The following is a 13,013-nucleotide window of genomic DNA, read 5'->3' as shown; positions in this document are numbered from 1 at the left end:
CTGAGTGGAGTAGGTGAGGACGCGTTCCCCGTAGAGGGAACAGTAGGCGTCGGGTCGACCTTGTTGGTTGCTACTCAGAAAACCTATAGGTTCCACTGTACAAAAATTTTGTACAAAGGTCTGAACCTTTTCCTAGCTACCATGTGTTCTTTTAAATTAAATTTTGGATCGCCTGCGGAACTTAACACGTTTGATCCAAAACTTAATCTATTTGTTCTTTTAGGTTTTGACTTGGATCTCCTGCGGAACTTAACACGTTCGACCCAAGTCTCCTTAAGTTATTAATTCCATTAAATATTAATTTCCATAAAAGGTTCCCAGTACTGACGTGGCGAGGCACATGGCCTTCTTGGATATGGGAGCAACCACCACCGACTAGACAAAACCTTTAATAGAAAGCTAATATTTAATTTCCTAAAATAACTTTAGGTTAACCAAAGAGAACAATCAAATCACAAGGAAAAGAAAGAAACAAAAGAACACAACTTCGAAAAAACATATTCGAAATACTAGAACGTAAGCCTCTTGTATTTGGTATTATTTCCATAAATAACTAGCATGATGCGGAAATAAAAATTACTAGTTATACCTTGTAGAAAAACCTCTTGATCTTCTACTGTATTCCTCTTCTAACCTCGGACGTTGTGTGGGCAACGATCTACCGAGATGAGAAACCACCAACCACCTTCTTCTCCTCCAAGCAAGGTTCGGCCAAGGAAGAACTTCACCAAAGAAGAAAACCAAAATACTAACCAAGCTCCAAGAGATGCTAGCTTTCTCTCCTTCTTCTTCTTCTTCTCCAAGTAGTATCCAAGCCACGGAGAGAGGTTCGGCCACCACAAGAGGAAGAGAGGAAGAGGATGGTCGGCCACACCAAGGAACAAAAGAGGGAGAGAAATAATAGAGGTTGTGTCGCATGAAGGCACCCCTACCCCTTCTTTTATATTCCTTGGCCTAGGCAAATTAGGAAATTTAATTACAATAAAATTTCCTTAATTTTTCTTGACATGAATTAATTGAGAAAAATAAAACAAAATTTCCCAATTAACTTGAGATGGCCGGCCACATCATTGGAAACAAAAGAGGACAAGTTTTAATCAACAATTAAAACTTCCTAATTTGTTTCCTGAAATTTTAAAAAATAAAATTTCTCTTTAAAATCTCTTCATGGTTGATAAAAGGAAATTTCTATAAATTTAATTTTATCAACATGTGAATAATTTTTAAAGAAAAATAAAACATCTCTCCAATCTACAAATAAGGAAAGAGATCTAATCTCTTTCTTTAATCTTTAGATCTTTTACAAGAGATATTTTAATTTTAATTCTCTTTAAAATATATCTTCCACATAATAATAAAAATTAAAATTAAATTTCTTTTTAATTTTATTTGGCCGGCCCTACTAGCTTGGGTTCAAGCTAGGGTCGGCCACCCAATAATATACCTAGGCCGGCCCTAGCTTGGTTCCCAAGCTAGCTTGGTCGGCCCCTATTGGGTGGGTATAGAAGGTGGGTATAGGTGGGTATAGAACTCAATAAATAAGAGGCTACGATAGGGACCGAGAGGAGGAATTGGTTTGGTCTCCCGATAAAATTAAGCATCCCGTGTTCGCCCGAACACACAACTTAATTTTATCAATGATAATTCATTCCACTAGAGAACTATCATTGAACTACCGCACCAATCCCAAATTACATTTTGGGCTCCTTCTTATTATGAGTGTGTTAGTCTCCTGTGTTTAAGATATCGAATGTCCACTAATTAAGTGAGTTCTTGACAACTCATTTAATTAATATCTAAGTCCAAGAGTAGTACCACTCAACCTTATTGTCATGTCGGACTAAGTCCACCTGAGGGTTTAACATGACAATCTTTATGAGCTCCTCTTGAGGACATTATCAACCTAGTATCTCTAGGACACAGTTTCCTTCTATAATCAACAACACACACTATAAGTAATACCATTTCCCAACTTATCGGGTTTATTGATTCAACGAACTAAATCTCACCCATTGATAAATTAAAGAAATAAATATCAAATATATGTGCTTGTTATTATATTAGGATTAAGAGCACACACTTCCATAATAACTGAGGTCTTTGTTCCTTTATAAAGTCAGTATAAAAGAAACGACCTGAAATGGTCCTACTCAATACACTCTGAGTGTACTAGTGTAATTATATAGTCAAGATAAACTAATATCTAATTACACTACGACCTTCTAATGGTTTGTTCCTTTTCCATTTTGGTCGTGAGCTACTGTTTATAATTTATAAGGTACTGATAACATCATCTTCTGTATGTGACACCACATACTATGTTATCTACAATATAAATTAAATGAACAACTACAAATGTAGATAATTAGACCAAATGTGATTCTTTATTCATAATAAATGTTTACAAAGCTTAGGCTTTCAGTATACATTCCAACAGACCTAGGGTTTCCGGTTGGAAACCTGAAGTCAGACTCGGACAGTCCGGAGACTGTTAATACTTCATTTATAATATCTGTTGTATTATGTGCTAACTTTGTGCTGCAGGGTAGTGTTTGGGACTAACGTATCTTGCAGGTGCAAAGGAGCAACTTAAAGCCTCGGATGCAAGTGTCGGGTCATGCGAAGGAAGGCGCCTTGATGAGCGATGGAAGGCGCCTTCGGAAGCTTGGAAGGCGCCTTGGGTCTGTGAAAAGATTCGTTCGCTCCTCATCTCCCGGTGACTCGGTGTTCAAGGCGCCTTGGTGAGCAGATGAAGGCGCCTTGAACACCCTTTATAAGGGTTTCGACCAGCACCTCCTCAAGAACTTCAAGCAATCTTTACGCTACAAGCTGTTCTAGAAGCCGAAGTGTCTGCTACGAGACACCGACGACCCGGAGCTCCGAAATCTTCAGATTACGATATTGTCGTCGGTATAACTGTACTTTTTCATTATACTTAACTGTAATACTTGTACTCTTGTCGAACTTATAGTTGTTGCCCACGGAAAGCGATCAAGGATCGCGGGCCTTCGAGTAGGAGTCGTCACAGGCTCCGAACGAAGTAAATTCTCTTGTCTTTCTGTGTGGTTGTTTACTTTCCGCTGCGTTACTTCTCCGATAGATTTTACGATTCCGATAATTGAACGATTTTAGCCACGAGCGCTATTCACCCCCCCTCTAGCGCGTCTCGATCCAACACAAGGAAGGCGCCTCCCGCCTGAAGGTTACGGAGGCGCAAGGGAACCTCAGAGGCGCCTTCAATGTCTTTTAAAGGCACCTCTAGCAACAAGTATAATCTCTATACGCTCTTTTGTTGCTCTGATCGCTTGGGTGATTGCGGTCAATCGAAATAGGGCTCATCCGAACCCAATTTCTGACCTTCTCCTCGAGCAGGCTTCCGCTCTGACATATCATCCCTCGAACATCGTGTACGCTCTTCTCATCCACTGGTGTACTCTTCCGCAATACCTCGTCCCTCGGATGCACCGAGCTCGTCGACTCCCTTCCCGTGTCATCCTTCTCGCTAGCTGCATCTTCCGCTCGACTTCCTATGCTCCTAAGCTCCTGCACACTTAGACACAAGGATCAAACCAAAATAAGACCTAACTTAACTTGGTTGATCACACCAAAACAATCACGAGGTCTAACACTTTGTTCGGCAGTTAATCCTCCTGAAGCTGTTGGATTCTGATACCACTTATTGGTCCCTTGACGACCTACTATAGGGGGTAAATAGCCTGCACAATAAAATAAACTCTTCTCGACTTTATAGCTATATTAACATAAACACTTGTACAAAAGAAAACTAATCAAAGAAAGAAAAGGCTCAGAGATTTTACTTGGTTACAACGAGGAAGATTGTTAATCTAAGGAAGATGAAAAACTCATTAAACAATTTCCTTTAGGCAGAGAAGCCTCTTACAGTAATTGAAGTACTCAATTACAGAATAAGACTAAAGAATACTCATTTACAATTGTTGTTCTAACCTTCTGGGACCAGGGCTGTATTAATAGCCCTGGTCAGGGCACCTGGAAGGGGTTCAGGTGCCTGGAGGGGGATAAACTTTTATCTCCATTACAACGGGATGCGCCACATTGCAAAATGATAAACTTTTGATTTTGGGCGCCCAAAAGGGTTTTGGGTGCCCGGACCAGGTTTGGGCACCCGGACTAGTGAAGTCAACTTCCAGTTGAGTTTTTGGTCCGGGTCTTCGCTCTGGTTCCGCTTGCTTATGTCTCGGTCTTCCACTCTGGTTCCGCTCACTTAGGTGATTTCGACCAACCAGAATAGGACTCACCTGAACCCATTTTCTAGCCTTCTTGAGCAACCTTCCGCTCCGGCTTCTCGTCCCTCGGAAACGTTGTGCACCTTCTCCTCGTCTGTCCGCATACTCTTTTGTAGCACCTCGTACCTCGGATGCACCGAGCCCGTCAGCTCTCTCCCATGCCCTCCTTCTCACTAGCTGTGTCTTTTGCTTGATTTTCTGTGCTCCTAAGTTTCTGCATGCTTAGACACAAGAGTTAAATACCAACAGAACCTAACCTGACTTGGTTGATCACATCAAAACTACCTTGTGGGTACTAACATAATATTCACTGTACATTTGTAGATATAAGATGTTTGGTGAACATCATCTTTAAGAAGGTGTTCGAGCAGCTTCAGAATGAACGAAGTGAGCTCCAGCCTATGACAACACCCTTATACGGTTTCACGGCCAATGAAGTGTTGCTGATCGGTTAGGCTCGACTGGCTATATCCCTCGGGGAGGAGCCGCTTCGACGGACAATGACGATGAACTTCATCGTGGTGGATGGCCCATATGCCTACAATGTCATACTGGATCGACCGATGTTGAACGAATTCTGAGCGGTCATGTCAATGTTCTACTAGAAGATCAAGTTTCTCGTGGATAACTTGGTCGGCAAAGTTATGGGCGACCAGCTAACAGCTCGACGGTGCTATGTCGAAATGGTCAAGACTAAGTCACGGGCCGTTCGGAAGGCTCAATGGCTGGAGGTAAAGGTAATTCTAGAATATCCTCCTGGCTGGTCTATGATGAAAAAGAAGAAATCCAAGTATATCCCAGCTGGTTGGAAGCCTCGACCTTCATCGTAACCGACCTGAGTGCAGAAAAGAAGGTGGAGCTGGTTGTTTGCCTAAGGAAAAACCACGATGTGTTTGCTTGAGCGACTCATGAGCTCATGGGAATCTCGCTGAGCATAACATAGTATGAATTGTGCGTCCGACCGGATGCAAGGTCGGTGAAGCAAAAGAAAAGATACTTTAGTGCATAGTAGAATTAGATCATCCGAGCGGAGGTAGATAAGTTACTTGAAGTCGGACATATACGCGAAGTTCAGTTCTCAAGCTGGCTCGCTAATGTGGTGCTAGTTTCTAAGCCAGGCAACAAATGGTGGATCTGTGTAGACTTCCATGATCTAAACAAGGCTTGCAAGAAAGATTACTACCCACTATCGCGTATCGATCAGATGGTGGATTCAATGGCTGTTGTGAGCTGATCTGCATGCTGGACGCATACCAAGGCTACCACAAGATTCTGCTCGCCAAGGAAGATCAATAGAAGGTCAGCTTCATCACAACGGATGGAACCATCTACTACAATGTCATGTCGTTCGGGCTGAAGAAAGTCGGAGCCATATCTCAAAGGTTGATGAACAAGGTGTTCCGCCCTAGACCGACCGAAATATGGATGTATACGTAGATGACATTTTGATAAAATTCCTTCGAGCTACTAACCTTTATGTAGGCATAGAAGAAATCTTCCGAAAGATAAGGAAGTATGGAGTCAAGCTCAACCCGAGCAAGTGCCTGTTCGGGGCAAAAAGTGGACAATTCCTTGGTTACATCATCACCGAGCTAGGGATCGAAGCAAATCCAAGCAGTGAAGGCACTCTAAGACATGCCTCCTCCGTGCAACTTGAAGGAGGCCCAACGTCTAACCAGACGGATTACGACCTTATCAAAATTTATCTCCAAGTCATCCGACCGAAGCCACCAATTTTTCAAGGTGTGGTGCCAAGCTACGAAGTTTTAATGAGACGTCGAATGTGACAAGGTGCTGGAGGAACTCAAGAATTATTTAACTTCTTTACCTGTACTGGCAAAGCCCATTGCTGGCGAGCCACTCTGGATGTACTTGTCATCCACAGAGCGGGTGGTCGACTCAGTGTTGGTGTGACAGAATGGTACTGAACAACAGCTGATGTACTTTTTGAGCCACATATTGAAAGATATTGAATGTTGCTATACCTGTCTTGAGAAACTGGCGAACGGGCTCATACTCACTGTTTAGAGGTTACGCCCATACTTTTGTTGTATCTACTAATTGTGTTAACTAACAGCATTTTAGGAAGGACGCTCATTAACCCCGAAGCATCTGGTCAGCTAATCAAGTGGATCGCAGAGATGAGTGAGTTCGACATACAATATTAACTCAAATCGACGATCAAGGTGCAAGCCTTAGTCGATTTTGTGACTGAGGTACAAAACGCAGAGCCGGAGGCAATTTGGAGGATATACGTGGAAGGTTGTCCACCCGACAAGGCAACGGAGTGGGGATACTTTTGATATCCCCACGGGAAAATAGAATATAGCTATCCTTTCAACTGACTATCTTGCTACAAACAACAAGGCGGAGTATGAAGCACTAATCGTCAGTCTACAAGCAACGAGACATGTGGGAGCCACCTGAGTTCTTATCCACTCGGACTCTCAACTGGCAGCACAACAGCTATCAAGAACTTTTGAGATAAATAATACCTAACTAAGGTTATATGCTGAAGCATTCGAAAAATTAAAGATCGAGTTTCAAGAAGTGATTATCTAGAAAATTCTCTGAGCGGAGAATCAATATGCGAATGAGCTGGCCAAGTCAGTAAGCTCTTTAACTCCTGTGGTGTTGAACAAACCAATCAAGCAAGTAATATTGGTGGCTCACATTGAGAGGTCAACTGAAAGGGAGACTTTCAGCGATTGGTGGACACCTTTGATTGAATTCCTCTGATCGAGCAGCATACTGACCGATCGAGAGTAGGCTCGATTAATAAAAAAGAGAGTCGGACGGTTTATATTAGTTGAAGACCACTTATATAAAAAGGTTTTCTCAAGACCCTTGCTGAAGTGCATCGGAGCAAAGGGTATTCAATACATTCTGCAAGAAGTTTACCAAGGCTCTTGTAGTAGTCATCCTGATGGTAACTCATTAGCGAGAAAAAAAATCATATTGGCAGGTTATTTCTAGCCTACTCTACAAGTCGATGCCATCAGACGGTAGCAACCTACTTATCTTGTCAAAAATATCATAATATACCGCATAGACCAACAGAAGAATTGAAAACATCCATCGTGTATTGCACGTTCGACCAGTGGGGTATGAACATCGTAGACTGTTCTCAATGGCAACTGAACAAAGGAAATTTCTTCTTGTGGCGGTGGATTACTTCTCCAAATGGGTTGAGATCGAGCTGCTCACCAAGATAATCGAACAGATGATTATCAAATTCTTATGATAGAACATTATATTTCAGTTCGCCATCCCTCATAAACTTGTCTTCGACAATGGAAGGCAATTTCAGGGACGGAAACTCAAAGAGTGATGTGCAGGTTATGATATTATGCATGCCTTCATTTCAGTAGCCTACTCCTAAAGCCATAGCTAAGTGAAAGTCACCAACAGAGAAATCCTCAGAGGGCTCCAGACTCGACTCGACCACGTTGGGAAACGTTGGGTAGATGAACTGCCAAACATACTGTGGGCCTACCACACCATGCCCAGGGAAGCTACCATCATAACCCTATTCTAGTTAGTATACGGAGGGAAAGCAGTAGTGTCGGTCGACATAGGGATTGAGTCTGATCGGATGCAGCTTTACAACGAGGGGAACCCCGAACGGAGTCTCATGGAGTTAGACTTAATAAATGAAAATAGGGACGAAGTAGTTGTGTGACTGATGATATACAGACAGAAGATGAAGTAAAATTGTAATAGGAGGATGATTCCTAGATCTTTTAGGTCCGGAGATGAAGTGTAATTTGTTCTTGGTGCTTTTAATTTCAACTGCTTTTGCCTCCCATTATCTTCAACATCTGCTTGTTGTGCATTTGGATTATAATGTTGATACAAAGCCTATATAGCATTTGAAACTTTAATATATGGGCATTGAGAACAATCATACATAGGTTTTGTCGATACAATATCAGAATCTATATGGCCTTTGATATTTTGTTGCATTTGTATAGTCTTTAAAAGCATAGCAATTTGATCATTTAGTTCGGAGTCCATTAGAAAACCACGGAAACAAAGGAAAATACTACTATAAAGTTCATGGACATGAATTCTACAGTGTCTCCCGTTATATGTACATCTTGTGATGTCCTTGAAGATAGGATCGATCCTAAGATATGTCATCAAAGGTGACGGCCCAAGGCTCCAAATTATATATATATATATATATAAAAAGATAGGATCGATCCTAAGACATGTCATCAAAGGTGACGGCCCAAGGCTCCAAATTATATATATATATATATATATATAAAGGAAGCATTTTGTCCACATTCCCCTTTTTTTTCCTTTCGTTTTGTTAGAAGTTATTTCTTAAATTTTAATATATATATATATATATATATATATATATATTAAAATTTAAGAAATAACTTCTAACAAAACGAAAGGAAAAAAAAGGGGAATGTGGACAAAATGCTTCCTTTCCAAGACAGTATAGTGAATATTGAACGTTTCTTAACTTTTGTCCTTTGGGCTTTATATCTTTGAAGTAATGATAAGGCGCAGTGAAAACAAATGAGGGAAAACCTCACCTGACACATGCCTCTGAATTCCTTTATGCTTTTTTTGCACTATTGTTTCGTGAGATTCTTCTTTTCGTCTTCTTGATCGTGGTCTCGTGGTTCTGTCCTTGCAACCATAGGTCTGTACTCTGTAGGAGATCTTGTTGATCAAGAAAGCTATCAATTTTGAAGGAAGATAGTTGCCGAACACAGTTTTGTATGGAGAAAAATAGTTTAGATTTATGCTCGAAGAGTAAAAGCTGCCAGCTTTTGAATCTGATCACTATCAACAGGCTTTAAAGACCATCTTTGGAAATTTTCAACCACGATAGAGGTGATTTGCTGATTTTCTTTCTCCCTTTCATAGCTTTGGTTTCTAGATGATTTGATCTGGCTATGATATCTTATTCTTTTCTTTTTATTTTCAAAAAATATTTTTGGTCGAGTCGGTGACTCATGTTTGAGATCCTCTAGGGAAAAAGAGTTTGAATCTGTGCTTGAAGAGGAAAAACTGTCACAATTCCATCTCTTAGTGATCCTTGCCTCATATATCTGGTTTGGTTGGAAATTATTGCAAAGGAGGCATCTATTGGTTGCTTTAAGCACAAACAAAGTTTTATTGTTCTTTTACTATCATTTTCACTATTTGTCTTTGCAGGGCCGGACCTTCCATGAGGCCAAGGAGGCGGCCGCCTCAGGGCCCATCACAGGAAAGGGCCCATTTTTTACAAAAAAAATTTATAAAATATAAGGCCATACCGATAAACCCTATTTTTACAGAGAACATCGTCGATTCTCAGTTTCTCACGGAGGCGGCACACACCGACGTTGCAACACGAGCAGACAATTTCTTTAACTCTTCTCCAGCGTTCTTCCCAAATCCCACTGAGGCATAAAAAGAACGAAAAGATTGGGTCATTGGGAGCAGTGCCGTGAAGGATTTGGTTAGGCATCTTTTTGACTTTTTGCATCAGTTTTAAACATTTAAGTTGAATCTTCATTAAGTTTTATCTTTTTGCATCATTTTCTAAACAATATGAATCTTCCTATCTCTGCTTTACTTTTGTGTTGGGTGTATTTCTCATGATCCTTTACTTTATGGGATTTTGATTTTTGATAATTGATTCTGTTTTTTCTTATCTCCATCTTGTTTATTGTTCTCTAATTATTTAATTTTGGTAGTCATGTGAAGTTTGATATTGATATTAGGCACTTTATTTTATTTGTCGAATACTAAATTTAATAAACTCTGTCTTTTTTCTGGTAAAGGTTGAACCTAAATTGCAAAAGTATTTTATTGTTCTCTAATTATTAGGAACTCTTTTAATAATTTGCAGGAATAATAAAAGAATATTGAAAATGCCTCCTAAATATCTATCTGGAGCTCAAAAGAGAAAAATGAAACAAAGGGAGGAAGCATTAACTCAAAGTCAAGCCGGTGATATTAACAAATATTTTATTAAAAGTAGCAGAATAGAAAGAGAAGAATTTGGGGATAATTTGGTGATTGAAGAACAAAGCCACAATGAAAATGAAGAATTGGTTGAAGCTGCCAATTTGATTGAGTCGAATGAAAACGTAGAAGAAGACTCTCAACCTGAAAAATTAAATTCGACTATGAATTTGGAGGATCCTGGAAATTGGAATAACATTGATCAAAAATTGAGAGATTACTTAATTGAAATGGGTCCAAAAAGAGTGAATGATTTTTTGTTTCCTAAGGATAGTAACAATAGACATTTTGATTCAGCACATTATACACGAGTAATGGCAAATGGACAAACATTAGATAGAAGATGGCTTGTATATTCTATTTTATTGGATAAAATATTTTGCTTCTGTTGCAAGTTGTTCAAGACTGAACAAATGATGAGTAGAATGGGGAATTTGGGTAATGATGGATACAAAGACTGGCGTAATATGCATAGAAGTCTTAAACAACATGAAGCTAGTAGAGACCATATGGATTGCATGATTGCTTGGGTTGAATTAGAAAAGAGGCTGAAAAAAAATCAAACAATTGATTACAGTATGCAACTTCAAATCAATAAAGAAAGACAACATTGGAGGCAAGTGTTAACAAGAATAATTTCCATTGTAAAAACACTTGCCAAAAATACTTTGGCATTTCGAGGGGATGATGAGAAACTTTATGTCGAGAACAATGGGCTATTTTTGCAAATGATAGAAATGGTTGCTGAGTTTGATCCAGTGATGGAGGAGCATGTTCGACGTTGTGAAGCAAGAGAATCTCAATATACATATTTTAGTCCAAAAATTCAAAATGAACTAATAGAGACTTTGGCAAATGAAGTGAAAAGGGCAATCATTGCAAAAGTTAAACATGCAAAATATTTTTCAGTAATACTTGATTGTACTCCAGATGCAAGTCATCAAGAACAAATGTCTCTAGTGCTACGATGTTTGGATGATTCGACGGACACACCAAAAGTAGAAGAATATTGGGTTGAGTTTTTGAAGGTGGATGACACATCAGGTCTTGGGTTATTAAGTGAACTTCTAAATGTGTTAACTAGAGTTGGACTTGACATTGATGACATAAGAGGACAGGGGTACGACAACGGGTCTAACATGAGTGGAAGACACAAAGGTGTACAAAAAAGATTGCTTGAAATAAATCCGAGAGCCTTTTACACACCATGTGGTTGTCATAGTCTTAATTTGGCTTTAGTTGATATGGTGGAATGTTGTCCTAAAGCCAAATCCTTCTTTGGAGTGGTGCAACGCATCTACACATTATTTTCTTCCTCTACAAAGAGATGGAAAATTTTTAAAGATAAGGTGTCTGGTTTGACCGTTAAGCCATTGTCACATACCCGTTGGGAAAGTCATGTTGAAAGTGTTAAAGCCATAAAAGAGCAAATTGTAAATATAAGAGATGCTTTACTTGACTTGGCAGAAGTTGCTGAAGATTCTAAAACAAAGAGTGATGCGGAGACCTTAGCACTATATGATCTTGAGAGTTTTGAGTTCTTGCTTGGAATGGTAATCTGGTATAATTTGTTACGAGCAATAAATACTGTGAGTAAGTTTATTCAATCTGAAGATATGGATATTGATATTGCGATCAACCTTTTACAAGGACTTGATCAATTTCTTGATAAGTTTAGAGAAGAGGGGTTTGCTAGTTCCATGAATGAAGCCGTGCAAATCGCAAGTGAAATGGGGATTGAACCTAAATTTCGAGAAAAACGTATCATTCGAAGAAAGAAACAATTTGATGAAAGTTACAATGATGATGTGACACGATCAGGTGAAGAATCTTTTAGAGTTGAATATTTTCTGTTTATAATTGATCAAGCTCGATCTTCTCTTCAAGTTCGATTTGAACAATTTAAACAATATCAAGAGATTTTTGGGTTTTTATTGAATTTGGAAAAGTTAAAGAGTGAGCCTTTAACAAGCCTGATGAAGTCTTGTATGCAGCTTCAACAATTTTTGAGTCACGATAGACGTTCAGATATTAATGGCGATGAGTTGTGTTCAGAGTTGATGGTCGTGAGATGCTATTTAACAAATGAGAAAAGAGCAATTGATATGCTACAATGTTTGACAAAACTGAATGGTTTATTCCCAAATACTTACATTGCCTATAAGATTTTGTTAACAATACCAGTAACAGTTGCATCGGCAGAAAGAAGTTTCTCGAAGTTGAAGTTAATTAAGAATTATCTTCGATCAACAATGTCACAGGATAGACTAAATGGGCTAGCAATGTTGTCGATTGAGAAAGAAATAGTCAGAGAATTAGATTATGCAAATTTGATAAATATTTTTGCTTCTAAAACAGCTAGACGAGTAGTTTTTATGTAATTATTTCAAATATGTATTAACTTTTTATTGATATAATATATTATTTTTGGTTTATTTATGTATTTAGTGTATTGTTATGTGTGAATTGAGCATTACATTTATTTATCGTCACAAAAGGGCCACTTTTTATTTTCGCTTCAGGCCCCGTCGAACATAGGTACGGCTCTGTGTCTTTGTTTAGTTGCTATTTGCTAGCTTTGTTGTTTATTTTGTGTGTTTTATTTTTACACTTAAAATTTGTGTTACAATCATATTTTTAAAGAAATATCAATGGGAGTTAGAAAAGAAACAAAAGAAAAAGATTGAAACATATTATTAAAACTTAGAAAGGTTCTCTTTATAATTTTTTTAAAGCTAGCTCTTCAATTGAAGATTCAATTGATGAATTACA

The 13,013-nt window shown here is 38.9% G+C and overlaps 1 protein-coding gene across 1 annotated transcript; it reads left to right on the top strand.

Moving 5' to 3' along the window:
* Positions 1-4,765: 4,765 nt before the first annotated feature.
* On the top strand, positions 4,766-12,622 carry LOC121995362 (zinc finger MYM-type protein 1-like). The gene is made up of 7 exons (XM_042549119.1): positions 4,766-4,810; positions 4,871-5,002; positions 7,528-7,592; positions 9,447-9,678; positions 10,058-10,077; positions 10,126-11,149; positions 11,270-12,622. Exons 1-7 carry the CDS (start codon positions 4,766-4,768, stop codon positions 12,620-12,622), a joined length of 2,871 nt encoding a protein of 956 aa, XP_042405053.1.
* The last annotated feature ends 391 nt before the right edge of the window (positions 12,623-13,013 follow it).

The sequence above is a fragment of the Zingiber officinale genome, chromosome 6A (genome assembly GCF_018446385.1).
Source record: "Zingiber officinale cultivar Zhangliang chromosome 6A, Zo_v1.1, whole genome shotgun sequence".
NCBI lineage: Eukaryota > Viridiplantae > Streptophyta > Magnoliopsida > Zingiberales > Zingiberaceae > Zingiber > Zingiber officinale.
Note: the sequence above shows the minus strand (reverse complement) of the source record. Positions and strands in the feature narration are given on the sequence as shown.